The sequence below is a fragment of the Dipodomys merriami genome, unplaced genomic scaffold, assembly GCF_024711535.1.
Source record: "Dipodomys merriami isolate MVZ:Mamm:240054 unplaced genomic scaffold, mDipMer1.0.p SCAF_1, whole genome shotgun sequence".
Lineage (NCBI taxonomy): Eukaryota > Metazoa > Chordata > Mammalia > Rodentia > Heteromyidae > Dipodomys > Dipodomys merriami.
Window position 1 is genome coordinate 124,000,121 of NW_027202270.1, and position 15,600 is coordinate 124,015,720.

At 42.7% G+C, this 15,600-nt stretch overlaps 1 protein-coding gene and 1 long non-coding RNA gene across 29 annotated transcripts in view; one reads left to right on the top strand and one right to left on the bottom strand.

The window, feature by feature from the left end:
- The window catches only part of Nrxn3 (neurexin 3), a 1,574,539-nt gene that overhangs the window by 811,600 nt on the left and 747,339 nt on the right, over nucleotides 1-15,600 (bottom strand). For all 28 annotated transcript variants that reach the window (XR_011373379.1, XR_011373377.1, XM_070028703.1 and 25 more), the window contains 3 exons: nucleotides 12,895-13,276; nucleotides 11,531-11,721; nucleotides 9,893-10,066 (listed from right to left, as the gene is read on the bottom strand). Coding sequence is in view for 26 of the 28 variants with exons in the window: in XM_070028703.1 (XP_069884804.1) it covers nucleotides 9,893-10,066; nucleotides 11,531-11,721; nucleotides 12,895-13,276 (747 nt within the window). In the remaining 2 variants the exon portion in view is untranslated. The remainder of the gene's footprint in view (nucleotides 1-9,892; nucleotides 10,067-11,530; nucleotides 11,722-12,894; nucleotides 13,277-15,600) is intronic.
- LOC138831661 (uncharacterized) lies at nucleotides 6,975-9,431 on the top strand. Its single transcript, XR_011373417.1, has 2 exons — nucleotides 6,975-7,135; nucleotides 9,321-9,431. It is a non-coding gene; the product is annotated as an uncharacterized lncRNA (long non-coding RNA).

The window sequence follows — 15,600 nt, forward strand, 5'->3', positions numbered from 1 at the left end:
TCTATATTCCTCACAATAAAGAAAAACAGAAAATTAAAATGTCCTTTAACTACTAAAAGCTTGTCAAAAAATGTCACAAAAGAATCCCCAGATGTTCTAAGTAATGAATCCCAATACAGTGACTTCCTCAAAATATCTAGCATTTCACCCCCAGAGTGAATCAATCCAAGATTCCTTTACCTGTCTGCCCACATCTGGACAGAGGGAAACTTAAGATTTCTAGAAACTAATTCATTCACCTTCTCATTATCTGAAATGCGCGGGGCAGTTATTCTGATGAATCCCTTAACCAAATGAAGAGTTGCCCTGTCATTACTCACAGTTTATGTCATCTGCTCTCTCCAGATGGAAAAACTTAAGCATTGCTTTTACACTAAGGGTCTTCCATGGACAAGCTTTTAGAGATTCCTTTCCTCTCCAGTAATATCCCTCATGAAAATGAACAGGAATTAGTAACTCCCTTCTCAAAGCTCCATGATTTCTTCAAGCTAGCCAAAGTACTCTGTAGAAGGGCTACAGCTCATCAATTCGGCATCTCCCATGGCTTCCAGCAGGAACCAGGGACAGCTCCCACAACCCCCTGAATCCAGGACAGACAGTGAGGTTCTTCCTTTATGACACATCTTAGTAATAACCCGTGGAGCCCGGATAATCAGCAGGGCCCAATAGTCCGCGTGGCCCCAGGGTCCTGCCCGCTGGAGGGGGCGGGACATCAAGAAGCCAGCCTCCCTGACCTACCGGGCCACCCACCGAGCCTGACGTCACCGCCCCAGGGGGCGTGCCGCCGGAGGGGCGGGACACGCCACCGAAAGGGGGCGGGGCGTGCTACTGGGGAGCAGCTTGGGGGAGGAGCATGTTTATATATAAGGGGCTGTTTATATGTAAGGGGTTAGGGGGGAAACAGTCTGGAGTCCTGGGGGGAGAGGAATCCAGAGGAGATCTGGAGTCCTGAGGAGAGGAAAGTAAGGGAAAAACTGGAGTTCAGAGGGGAGTAGAGGAGAAGAGGGTCGGGGAAAGCCTGCCAGGCCAGGGCAGGGCAGGCCTAGGGAGAGCGCAGAGGCCTGCAGAGGAGGAGGAGGAGGGGAAGAAAGGGAAAGCCTCCCCTTTGGAGCTTTGGAGGGCTGGGGTTGGAGGTTTGCAGACCGACTAATAAAGGTGGGGGGTCAGGGCTGCCTGTTGGAGGCTTGGTGGTTGAGGCTGCCCTTGGTTCTGGGTGTCTAGCCCAGGACAAGGCAGTCTCAGGAGCCCTTGCGGGTGTACATAGCGTAAATACACTTCTTTGGTCCACCTTTCACCGTGCCTCGATGGATTGTCTTGCTCTCCGGAGGTCATAAATTCTTGTCATAATGTATAACTCTGTCAGCTAGTAACTAGATGAACAGCCCAGCAAGGAAAGATAGGGAAAACAGAAACAAGAGCTCATTTTCATCCTAGACCTACAAGGTTTCATCTGTGAGGGAGACTTCCTTCCCCTTCTTCGCCAGATGAGTCCAAGGGCCCTATCTCTTTTTCTCTGTCCTGCCCTGCTGTCCAGTGGCTCAGTTCCTGCAACTGCTCATTCTTTTTCCACTCGGGAATGTCAGTGTCATCCTGACAAAATACCAGTCAAATCCGAATCTCTGTCCTGCGTCAATTAAGGCATCATCCTCAGGATAATCTAACATTTTGCAACAAAATCGTGCCATCTGTCTCTTCCATGTCATCTGCTAGCACCACATCACAATGACATTAATTCAGCCCAACTGAACTTTTGTGGTGGTGGCAGTGATGAGGCTTGAACTCAGGGCTTGGGCAATGTTGCTGAGCAGTTTTGCTCAAGACTAGCAGTTTACCACTTTGAGCCACAGCTCCATCTCTGGTTTTCTGGTGGTTAATTGGAGATCAGAGTCTCAGGTCTTTCTTGCCACAGCTGGTTTCAAACCATGATCCTCAAGAACTCGGTCTATGAGAGAAGCTATAATTACAGATGTAAGTCACCAGTTCTTAGCACCCAGTTGAACTTCGTATAGTTCCCCAAATCAGTCAAGCTTTTAAACTGAGTTCCTCTGCTCATCTCCTTCAAATATTCTTGTCCTTCTTGCCTAACAAGAAATCCTGGGCCACCCAACTTGATCACCTTCCCAGCTAGAGTCTAGCTAACCTCTTCCATGCTCATTGGCTCTCAGGATGCACAGCTCCAGGACAGAAGTTTTCCCATGCAGTGTACATATTGGCTGTCTTACTGACTTTGATTTCAGAGACTATATCTCTGAAGAGACTGAAATCATCCATGCAGCTCATCTATTACCTAAGAACCCAACACATGGGTTGACACTGTATTTCTGTTAAACTGACACTATATTTCATTTAAAAAGAGCACAACAAAAACAAGAAAACTCAATCCATCAATCAGATTGAAATGCATTTGTGTGTGTGTGTGTGTGTAAGCACGTGTGCATGCACACAAGTATGCACATGCACTAGTGCTAGGGCTTGAGCTTGGGGCCTTTTTTTCACTCAAGGCTACCACTCAAGCCACATCTCCACTTCTGGCTTTTTTGTGGTAAATTGAGGCTAAGTCTCTTTTCCTACCTGGGCTGCTATCCCCAAATCTCAGCCTCCTGAATAGCTAGGATTGTAGGTGTGAGTCACCAGCATCTGGCTTAAAATTCATCTTTATGGCTCATTGTAATATTTCATTTTGAATACATTTGCCTTTACATTTCCCATTGCCTTATTTTCCTGTCATATTGTTTTTTTTCTGTATTCCATATATAATGGTAATTAGAGCTATCTTTGCCCACAGGTTATAGCTGGAAGAGGCAGCTTATGAGTAATGGTATATACCTCAGAGTCAGGAAAATTAAAGCTGAAAACATTTGCATCCAAAAGCTCATTTGTTGAAAAATAGGAAAAAAGGAAGATGAACCAAAGTAATTACAAAGAAGGGCAGTTCCTGCCACCAACTTAGGGGCTGTCAAGTTATTACAAGAATGGAAGGAAGTTTGTGACAACAGAATGGTAACCTACAATTCATACTTTTGGCTAGACTGCTTCTATAAAAGGGCAACTAATAATGACCCAAATGGTCTTATTTGGTAAACAATATAATAAGCCTAGAGATCAATCTAATAACGTTATTGTATGTTTGCTCTAAACTATTTCTTCCTTTAAATGGGAACACTCCTATTATTGTGCCTTTACGAGGTGCTCATGTTAGGATCTGGAGAGTCAAAATCCTTGAAGTTATAAATTAGAGTTCAAAATTGAAGATTCTGGTTTGTACTTGTGTAGTTTCCTTCCCTCCTTCCTTCCCATCCTTCTTCCCTCTCTCCTTCCTTCTTATTTCCTCTCCCCTCTCTCCTTTTTTTCCCTTTCTCTCCTCTTCTCTTCTCTGCTTTTCTTTCCTTCCTGGAGCTTGAACGCAGAGCCTCAAATTCTCACTTGGCTTTTCTCTGATACTTTACTACTTGAGCTATGGCTTCAGTCTGATATTTTGCTGGTTAATTAGAAGTAGAGTCTTACAACTTTGAACGGTGATTCTCCAGGTCTCAGTCTCCTGAACAGCTAAGATATCAGGTGTGAGCCACAGACACCTCGCTGATAGTTGACATCTCCTGGATTTGGTCTGAAGGAATGTCAACAACTTCATTGTGTCTCACATTATAGATCAAATCCCGCCCTCCCTTTCTAGAGTAGTGTGCACTGCATCTGTTTTTAACAAATAAACAAAACGCCTAAAATCAACAGTATTACCAAATGAGGATGCATATTTTGAAACTGAATGTCACTGTAAAGTGTTAATGCATTTCAAAGTATTCATCTCAAGTTTGGCTTTTTCCGTTAATTTTAATCTATCAGAATATCTTCCAAGGAAAGGTGAAGAGAAAAGAATTACATTCAATAAAATAACTATGGAGAAATCTTATTTGTCCTTCTAAGAGATAGATTTTCCTCCTAGCTAGGTATTATGGCATATAAGAAAGAAGTCATAGTAACATAAAGGATCTTTTTTTGTGGGGGGGTGGGTCCGGTCGTGGGGCCTGAACTCTGGGCCTGGGCACTGTCCCTCAGCTCTTCAGCTCAAGGCTAGCGCTCTACCACTTGAGCCACAGCACCACTTCCGGCTTTTTTCTTTTTGCTTATGTGGTGCTGAGGAATCAAACCTAGAGCCTCATGCATGCAAGGCAAGCGCTCTACCACTGAGCCACCTTCCCAGCACCCATAAAGGATCTTTGAGATAGCCACTTTATAAAAGCTACCTTTGCCTTACCCACTTCTAACCATTTTTTTGTTGTTGATTGAAAACCCTGCAGAGGCCCTCTGAGACTGTCTTGCCTACTTACTCATAGCTGCAAGAGAGGGAAAATGCCCTTGTTCTTCCCTTGTTATTCTGAGTCAAAGCAGCCTGACCCAACAAGACCAGTGAGCCATTCCTGACTTCACAGGGTGGCTCTCTGAATGGCAGAAGAAACCCTTCCTGCTGATCCTCACTGGCATCCCCCCATGCTGGCATTTTACAGGGAATTCAGGATAGAACCCACGTATCTTCCTCTTCCACGAAAGTACCCTTTAGCCCTAGATCACCAAACAGGAAATTACAGTGCCCAGCTGAAATCCCCAATGGGAAATATAAATCTCTGGAAGATTTTAATGGTACTAATATCTCGCAAATGCCTAAAAAAACCACAATATTTCTTTAAAAGTGAGTGAATATTGCATGACAGGGGCTGTTTCATAAGACTCAAGCAATTACATGCTCTGCTCTAGAAAATGACCTTCCTGACCTAGAAAAATAATACATTAAGAACTCCAGTGGCTTTTGTTTTTCCTCCTTCTTTAAAGTGCTGCCTTCTCTCTATGGTGAACGAAAGGACTCCAGATCCCCACAACAACCCCTCTTAGGCCCGTTAATCCCTTTCTAGAAGGGATTCTAGAGGGATTCTGGGAGGTGGTGGTCTCATAGAATGAGGCCATACTTCTTCTGGGCCCACCTCCCCATCCTTTCCACGAGCTCTTCTCCTCTGTGTACGTTGTTCGCCATGCACTGATTTGGTTTTCTGTCACCCTTGTAGAAGAACACTGCTGTCAGCCCCCTCCCCACAGTAGCCGCTGTGTGGGAAGTGGGACAGCTCGAAGCCCTCTCATGTAAAGACCCCCACGGGTCACACAGGGCATCTTTCAGTCCAAAGTATAAATGGGAACAAGAGCCTTCTCTACCTTGCAGGTCAGCTTTGGTCAACGCAACTTTGTTAGCAAAAGAACAGGAAAAGCGGAAACAATAACCAAAGGTTAGTAAGAGGAAGAATCAACCAAATATCATTACAGAAATGAGAAATGCAGTGTGCATAACCAACATCACTCAAACAGACAACTGATAATGCCGGACAGGGTCACAAGAGACAGCACAGACAAGGGGGACGCGCAGACCAAGGTAGAGCAGGCCTCCTGAGAGCCAAGTCAGCAGAGCAGGAGCAAGGAGACAGTGGACACAGCACAAGCGATGGTGACAGGAGCCCTCCCACACGCACAGAGCCAGCCCCAAGGCCGTCCAGAGATAAAGGCAGCGTGTAGCCAGACCAAAAGACAGGTGTACACAGACAGAACCCACAAAAATAACTCAGAACATTTACAAGTTGAGGATGAAAGAGTCACTTGGAAATACCTCTTGTACCCACCTGAAAATGCCACCAAAGAAACTGGCACCAAATCTAGACTTTTTTTTTTGTTTGGAGGGGGGGGGGAGGATATCAGGGCGCGGTGTTCCTGGGGCTTGAACGCAGGGCTTGCGTACTATCCCTGAGCTTTGGATTTTTGTTTGTTTGTTCTTGCTCAAGGCTATCACTCTACCACTTGAGCCACAGCTGCACCTCTAATGTAGGCATTTCTATCAAGGTGATTGATTTGAGAAAGTCAACGTATCTAGTTGGTTCATCTTATAGCCAAATCGAAAAGTTTGTGGGCAAAAAAGGCACCAAACCAAGATCCTTTTTATGTACATGAAGTGCATGCTTTTCTCAGATGTTTATCATCTGTGATAACAGGATATCATTTCTAAATAACAGTGTGTTGGTCTAGATAGCAAAGTTGGCCTCAGTATCAACATAGGGTAAGAGTTGTACCAGCCAAGCATTAAAGAAACCAGGCAGGATTTAAAGAAATCCTAGCCACATTCCAGAGGCCAAAAGTCACAGTTAAAAGCTGGCTAGAAAATATGCTTAGTTTCTAAATTTTACATACTGGTGATATTAGAGACACCAAATCAAAACCTACTTTAAGGGTTTTCTCTGCTACAAAAAAAAAAAAAAACCCTGAAACCCATAGAATATTGTAAAAATAATTCTGGACTCAGATAGCTCAAGAAAAATAATACATTGACTACTTGAGGATCTTGAAATGGCATTGTTAAGGACATTAAGAGGAACACATGATATATCCTAGTAACCTAAATAAATAATCATGAAACATAGTTGTCATCTTAAAGAAACCCAGGTCTTAGTTTTTAAGTTTTGTTTGTTCTTCTGTCCCTAGACATAAAAAAATCATGATATGCATGCTATTTTTTATGTTTTCCATATTGGTTAATACCCAAAGGCCTGTTGGGAGTCACACATATATACAAGAGATGCTGAATGACAATGACACCTCACTGTAGACAATGTTTGGGGTGCTCTATTTTCCTCCCCACTGTCTTCCACAGATTCATCTCCACAGGAACCTAAAGAACTCCTGGGATCCTTCATGAAGGCTTATTCACAATAGGGCAAATTTCCAATGACAGTAATTTATGCCTACACCCACTTTTTGGCTATTTTTCCTAGCCACTTAGGCTAATTATCTATGTCATCTGTGTACAATAAACAAGGGCCTTCTTCCCCCAGCACTCAGCCCTCCACTTCGTCCCACCCAGTAGGGCAGTCATAATGCTCAATGGGCAACCATCATAATTATCTCCATGGCAATAGAGTGCAGTGTTATTAGACCCATGGGAGCTGCCATAGATGTGGATGGGGGAGCCATCAAGTCACAATATCCGGCTTTGAACAATCACCCATACTTAGAGGAAAGTCAGAACCCACCATAATGCATGGGATGAGTCAGGCTGAACTACACACAGAACTGCAGGCAAGAATGGGAACATTTCCCCAATTGATAGGTAATTTCCTCTCGCTAATGTGCTCCGGGCTTCTCTCAAAACTCTCTTAAGCAGGGTCCATTCTCCCCTCCATACTGCACATTCTGTAAAAGTGAGCTTAGGCCCCCTCCTAATCTAATACTCCAGCTATACTTCTTGGCACCCTGATTTTTATATTCTAGAGAGCCGTGCTTCTGATAGAGCAGTCAAAGATACATGTGGCTAAAATGTGCTTTAAAAATTTGTAATTTGAACTGAGGTATGCTGCAATATGCATAGTATTAGAGGCTAAATATGATCAAAATATTAAATAGCTATTGATAAGTTTAGTCAACTACAGGCTGAAATGATCATATTTGAGATCTACTGGATTAAGTAAAATATCAAATGAAAATTAAGTTTAGCTGCTATTAGATATTAGGAATGATTAATTTACAGGTGATAGATGTTTGGGCAATATAACCATACAGTTAAAGTGGTGATTCCTTCTGGCTTTTCAATCAGAATGAATGAAATCATATGATTTTTAAAAATAGCTTTTATATAGAGCCTTATGCTTTTAAAAATGTGTTTGTTGTTGATGTTGTTTTGTGCCAGTACTGAGGCTTGAAATCAGAGCCTCATGTTCTTGCTTAGATTTTTTTGTTTAAAGTTGGCACTCTACCACTTGAGCCACATTTTCACAGCTGGCTTTTTGCTAGTTAATTTGAGTCTGTCAGATTTGTCTGACCAGGATGCCTTTGAACCATGCTCCTCAGATGTCAGATTCCTGATACTCAGATTCCTGAGTAGCTACAACTTCAGGCATGAGCCACTGGTGTTAACTTACTATGTACTTTTATTTTGTTATTTAACTTGATTTGATTAATTATTCCAAGATAGCTGAACCTACTATCACTCCACGGTCTTCTCAAGTAAGACAATTTAATTCCAAATGCTGTAGATAGCCCAATCTAGCCTTGACTTTTATCATTTAAAAAAACAAAGAAGAATAGGCCAAGGAACCCCCCTCAAAGAAAAAAAAACTGAGTTGACTAAAGTATTTCTGGAACATAAAATTGTGATCTTAAGTTCCTTGTTATTCCCTATACCTGTCTCCCTACACACACACACACACTACCTGTCTCCCTACACACACACACACACACACACACACACACACACACACACACACACACACACACACACACACACACACACACACACACACACACACACACCACATTAGGCTATCAGAATGAAAAAAAGTCCTAGGTAAAGGAAAACTAGAGTAGACCATAGGAACTGTCAGACTTCTACTCTTCTTCCAACTCTCATCACTGTGAGTCATACTGAGAAGCTGATTAGAATCTTTTCCAAAAATGTACTTTTACAGGGATGAGTGAGCTCAGATGGAAGTTGGTTAAAAACAGGAGTGAGCTATGAAGTTGAACACAAGAGGTGAATAGGCAGATTTGACATGGTAACTTAACAAAGGATGCAAGAAAACATCGCACAAGGGACCATGAGACTCAACCAGAGGACTGAAGAGGTAGATGTCAGCCAACCCAACCCAGCAGACATGCTCATTGCTGCTCCCTGCTGGCTCAAACTATACTGTTTGAGTTGCAGAGAAGGGTTGAGATTTGGAAAAATGTGTACAATTCCTTTAACATCTCAAAGGAGATTGGATTGTCCACAAAAACCGGCTGAGCTTGGTCTATTGTGCTAGATGGGTCAGCAGGCAAACCTATTAGATGGCTCACACGAGATTATTTATAAACAATCCCATGTTTATTGAATACCAGCCACATATCAGGCATTTTATTTTTCTGATGTATACATATGACCTTTGAAGGTAAGTTTTATTGCCTTATTTATTTATTTATTTATTTTGGTTGTGGGGCTTGAACTCTGGGCCTGGGTGCTATCCCTCAGCTCTTAGCTCAAGGTGAGCATCTACCACTTGAGCCACAGCACCACTTCTGGTTTTCTGAGTGGTTTATTGGAGACAAGAGTCTCATGGAGTTTCCTGCCCGGGCTGGCTTTGAACTGCGATCCTCAGATCTTAGCCTCCTTAGTAGCTAGGATTATAGGCATGAGCCACCAATGCCCGGTTTATTGCCTAATTTTATAGTGAAGAAATATGCAGCCTAGAGAGGTTGAGTAACTTGCCAAACTGTCACATACCTAACACAAGTTACTTACTGTCTGGCCCTGAAAATAGGTCATTCTTATATCCAAGCCCAAGATGTTCCTCAACACCTCCCTGAGAAGCAACTGGAACAATGCCTGATATCTACTAAGTATTCAATAAATATTACTTCCCTTCCATTGTCATGGCATTCGACATCAATTCCCATCTCCTGGTGAAGTTGCATTCACCAATGTGGTCATTATTCGCCACACTGAGAAGCGTTTTATTAACCCATAGAAAGCCACCCCTTGCCATGGATGAAATTGCCTTTAAAAAGTCTCTGAGAGCCTTTCAGCTATTCTAGAAACAAAAGCAAACACTGGGAGAGGCCAGATGCCATTGCAAGGGAAGATTCTTTTTTTTTTTTTGGCAAATGTGTGATCCTGGGAAGACACATTCCTGAGGCCTGGGGCCCAGGGCCTGGCATTCTCAACCAATGACAAGAGGAGATCACCAATGGTAATGCAAAAACCGAAACAAACACAGAAGGCAAGTGGGAATGAGAGAGGATTGGCGGAACAAAGAAAGAGGCGCCAGCAGAGGCAGCAAGGAGGCTCAGGGCTTGCAAGAAGGGTGTAGCTTCAAAAGAAGAGAGGTTCTACCTTCACAGCCGCGCTCAATCTGCCCACTCCTGTGGAGAGCATCATTGATAAGGTCTGGAAGGCGCCCATTCAAGTCCACAGATGCCAGACAGCCCTGAAAGCCGTCCCGGGAAGCCACGAGCTTTGGGAGATTGCTGTACATGCCTTGGGCTAGGCCAGCCATGTAGAGGTCACCTAGAAGGAAAAGTAACAGAAGAGACAGAGAGATAGGGAAGCCGTGTCAGCTAAAGCCAACGCATTTCAGACTATTCCTTAGGTAATGTTAGCCTACCTAGATGGGGGAGATAAAACAAGAATTAATACCGATTATTTCTAATGATTAATCATTTTTAATATTTCAAGAAAAGAATCCAACCCTTCTCCAACACTTCTTGTATGGCATTCATTATATACACATCATCTCACAAGTTTGTTGGTGGTTTTGTGTGTGTGTGTGTGTGTGTGTGTGTGTGTGTGTGTGCATGTACATGTGTGCGAGTCATGGGATTTGAACTCAGGGCCTGGGTGGTGTCTCTGAGCTTTTATGCTCACGATTAGTGCTCTACCATTTGAGTCACAGCGTCAGTTCTGGCTTTTTTGGTGCCTAATTGGAAATAAGAGTCTATAATAAGAGAACTATTTCTAAGTTGTTGAATTGATAAGATGAGGCAAATGTTCGACAAGCACTGGAGGGCAGAGGCAGCTGAGAAAAGCTACTTCCTTATACACCACCTGTCCCAATTATACACCACCTGTCCAAGTCATCCTGTCCTTCAGGGGTACTAGCCCAAAACTGTTCAAACTCGCAAAACAAGTTATGTGCTAAAAGTTCCTGCTGACCCGGCCATATAAACCCTGCTACAACCAGACTCTGGGCGACCTCTCTGATCCTGACCAGGGAGTTCACCCGGGAGCGTACACCAATAAACTTTCCTTTCTTCACCTTTACCACCTCCTGCATGTTCGTTCCTCGCCTAAAACCTTACATTAATGGCATTGTCAGCAATATAAGCCTGTACTGAGTGCTTTTTACTTGATTTCACCTATAATATGCTGAGAGTTTTACAGATATACCATTCAAACTCCAAACAATCTCATTCCCATTTTAATTAAAGGATATACACAAGCTAAATAAGGCTGAGAAACTTCTACTAAAATCACTGAGGTAGTAAATGCCTCAAGTAAGATTCTCGAGCCTTTATACCTTATTTAGGACCTTCTACTTTTTGTGTATGTGTATACTGGTAATGGTGTTTGAACTCGGGGTCTAGATGCTGTTCCTTAACTTTTCACTGGGGCTCTACCACTTGAACCACACCTCCTCTTCTGACTCTTGGTTAATTGGAGGTAAGAGGCTAGCTTTAAAACCAGAATCCCTTAGACCTCAGCCTCCTGAGAGGACTGAGTATTACAGGACTAGTATTACTAGTATTACTAGTATTACAGGACTAGTCACCAGTGCCCAACTCTTCCTACCATCCTGATATCAAGAAAATGTTCATTCAGGTGTGGTCTATGTGAAAACTAAGTGGCATGGTGGTATAATTTAGCATTGCTCAATAAAGATATTTATGATGCACCAAAAATTTCATGGCATTTACAAATTATAGTTTGCCTCTAGCGACAGCCTTGCTTGGTGAGGAATGCCTCAAGCTTTACCTTTCAGATCCAGATTTTTGGCTCCATTGATAACCTGAGTGACCACCTTGGTGTCCACTTTCAGACTGTGGGTGTTACTGTTGTCCCGAGTGATGACCACATTGTGCCACTGGTTGTCATTCAGGGGGCGATCACTGTTGCCTTTGATCACATTGGGGCCATTTCCCAGGTCAAACACGTAATGAATATACCTGTGGGAGATATGAACCCCACCGTAAATTGAAATTCCCTCAAGTGGATTAGGGCAATGTGTGTATAATGGATGTCAGGGGCTTCAGATCTCCAAAACTGACCTGGTATGTTACAGCCATGAAATCACAAGTTGGGTTTTGCCATGGTCAGCAACGAATATATATCACTTCATTCTAATCAGCATACTTCTCACTCTACAGATAATACTGCCCAGACTAGACAGTAGTGCAGCTAATATGCTGCATAACACTAGGGGGCAGCATTCAAATTACTTTGTGTTTTCTTTTTGTTTCACTTTCCAACACATAGCAACAGAATGTCTGGCAGAATGGGAAGATTTATATTAAAAAAAATTGTAAATGATCTCATAGTAGGTTTGAAAATACATGCATTTCTTGTTATAAATGTGGTGGCAACCATTAGAATTACTTGAGATGATTGTCATATACACTGCTGCAGCCCCCTATAATTTTAAAGGGTTGTGTTTTATAGTAAAAAGTCTGGTTGTATTAATTTAATGGAAGAATTTTATTTGTGTATTTCTTTACTAGTTTAAAAATATTTTTCTCTTACATTACTAGCGATTAAATATAGGGCCTCATGCATGTGTATTACCACTGCCCACTCTGGCCATCTTGATTTTGTATTTTAAAGTAGTGGGCTTTGAACTCAGGACCTGGTACTGGCTGCGCAGTCACTCTACCATTTGTGTTTTCCAAGCCCTTTTGGCTTTAGTTTTTTTTAGATAGGATACCACATTTTTGCCCAGCTTAGCTAAGACTGTGATCCTGCTACTTATGTTTCCAACACAGCTGGGGTGACAAGAGCATGACACCACTCTGGTTTTTTGTTGTTGTTGTTGTTAAGATGCAGGTTTCACTACACGTTTGTCAAAGCTGGCCTAAAATTCATGCCTCTACCACCTACAGTAGCTGTGATCGGTCATAGGCATCCATTACCACATCTGGCTGGGTAGATCTTCCAATAAACTTACAACTCCCTCTCTTTTCCCACCTTAAGCATTTTGTGGATGTTCTTCACTGATGAGACCCGGGCAAGAACCTAAGTTATCAAACAGAATGGACAGTGTTCTTTCTTCCTGTCTGTATTTTACGGAGGTCTTAAAAGACCACATCCAACGTGGATTTACTTATATGATCCCTTCCACTTACCCTTTGACTAGCTCAACTGCAATAAAGTCATTGCCATCACCACTATTAAAGAGGATGAAGCCGTCCGCAGAGGTGGTCTTGAACTGGAAGAAGAGGTGCATGGAGGTGTAGGCCTGGAGGGTGGCCAGGCTCAGGTAACTACTCTTGGTCTTGAAGGTGACTGGGTCAGCGATGATGTTCCTCAATCCAAAACGCGCCTTCAGCTCACAGTAGTCGATGTCACCGTTTTTGCACAAGTCGATGTAGAGCAAGCCGTTGAACATGAGGCTCTGCAAGTGGCCAATGAAACTGGATGGGACGACGGAGATGTACCGCTTCTCAGTCATGATACCAGTTTCGATGTTGTGGAACTCCAGGCGGGTGTGGTCTCCCACCATCGTACCTATGGAAGTCAGAAGTGAAGGCAAGACAGGGAAAATTACATCGTATGACTGCATCCTTATGACTGCAGCTTTTAGGCGGAACACTTCCACACAACACAATTTTCTTGATTCCGTTCCAGAAAACAAAAGATTCATGATAGTCTGTTCCTGAGTTGGCCTCAGGCAGAGAGCTCATGAGCCAGCTCAAGTATTACATCCCGCATCCACACACTCCTGCAGCTCCTTAGAAGACCTCCTCACATAAAGAAAGGGAGAGGCCACAGAAAGCACACGTTAAAGGATAAAGCTATTCGTTTGCTGAGTGCTAACACACACCGGAAGAAGAAAAGCCTCTGTTGCTCTAACCTTTGTAAAGATTCAACAAATGAGTTTTATTCATTACCAAGTAACTCCCTGCTTTAATAACTCCCCACCTAGAGCCCGCATGAGAGCTTCTATTATAGAGCGTTGGATTTTTACCTTCTACTCATTGCTAACTTTTTCTAGTAATAGCACCTAATTTTCCCTTGCACTTAAAACATTGTAACCTGGACAAAGCTGTGTGTGTGTGTGTGTGTGTGTGTGTGTGTGTGTGTGTGTGTGTGTGTGTGTGTGTGTGTGTGTGTGTGTGTGTGTGTGTGTGTGTGTGTGTGTGTGTGTGTGTGTGTGTGTGTGTGTGTGTGTGTGTGTGTGTGTGTGTGTGTGTGTGTGTGCGCGCACCAGTTCTAGGGCTTGAACTCAGGGCCCAAGCACTGTCTCTTAGCTTTTATACTCAAAGCTAGCACTCCACCCCTTGAACCACAACTCTTACTTCTGCCTTTTGGGTGTTTAATTGGAGGTAAGAGTTTCAGACGTCTTCCTGCTCAGGCTGAGTCTTCCTGCTCAGGCTGACTTAATACAGTGATCCCCAGATCTCAGCCTCCTGAGAAGCTAGTGACAAAGCTGATCTTAACCAAGCTATGTGGCTTATATCCCCCTACCAGTGGTTCATATCTGTCAAAGAAGCTATACAAAAGGAATACATAGGAGGATTGTGATCCAAGGCCAACTCTAGGCAAAATGTATAAGACTTCATCTTGAAAATTAAAAAACAGACAAAATACAGCTGGGACATTTATAGCTCAAGTGGTAGAGTGCTTGTGTACCAAGCATGAGGTCCTGAGTTCAATAAGGAAAAAGGAAATTTGCACTCTTTGGGGTTTTTTTTCTCTCTCTCTCCTATTTTATCCCAGAACTCAACAAACAAAAGTTTGAGGGCTATGGATTATTTTTCAAGACCTCTTAAATTTGAATCTGAGCAATTCAAATGCATTCTATTCTTGGATGTTCAATACAGATTTCATCTCTTCAGGAATAAACTCTGATGTGGTTCAGAGTTGCCTATAACCACAAAAATCAGATGTACATTTTATGAGCTTCTCTGTGGTGTTTTGACAACTACTGACAAGTTACTCTCTTCGCATAAGCAAAAACAAAATAACAATGCTGTTTAACTTAAAAATAAATGGTAAGAGCATAAACATCAAAATGCGCCATCAATCCTATAACAGCTGAATAGCTAGAAAGAATCACTGCATAAAATTACTTTGTATCAAAACCCTACATGGAAATGCAAAATAACATGACCTAAGTTCACAGGATCTCAATCAAGGAAGTGGTGGAAATAGGCAGTTCATGTCCATTTGGATCTAGCTGTTCATGCCAGGCCCAGGGCCTGGATATGGGAATACTGGGCAGGGTCACAGCCAGCCTCCTGGGGTCAGAGGAGCTGAACTAAGGCCCTGCGGTGGCTATGCTAACATGTATGCTACTAAAAAAAATCTATAATAGAACTCTAAAATAAGAATGGTGATTCCAGGTAATAAAAGGGGAGGTCTCTGGGCTCAAAGGGGAATCTGAAAAGATCGTTTTAAAGTCAATTGGGAGCTTTTTAAAAAAGTTCTAGATAAACTGACCTTCAGGATTAAGAGGTTAGAAAATCCTGCTCACTAAAAAAGAAAATCAATTCTTATAAAGCAAGAAAAAGAATGAACAGTGTTGGGTGAGGGAGAGGACAGAGCAAGAACTTGGAGATGTAGCATAGAAGCCAAAAATGGAATTCAAATGTTGATCCAGGATCCCTGCAACAGGCTGTAGGATGATTCAGACGGCAGATCAACTAGAAGGCTACAAGGAAAAAGTAGAGAAGAAATTGGCTTTCCTACTGGCTAAAAGATCTCACTTCTCTATGAATGGAGATTCCAACAAAGAAAAAAATGACATCTGTTCACACGCCTGATAAAGGTATTTAAAAAAAAAAAAGTTTGCTCAGAACCAGGCACCAGTGGCTCCTGCCTGTGATTCT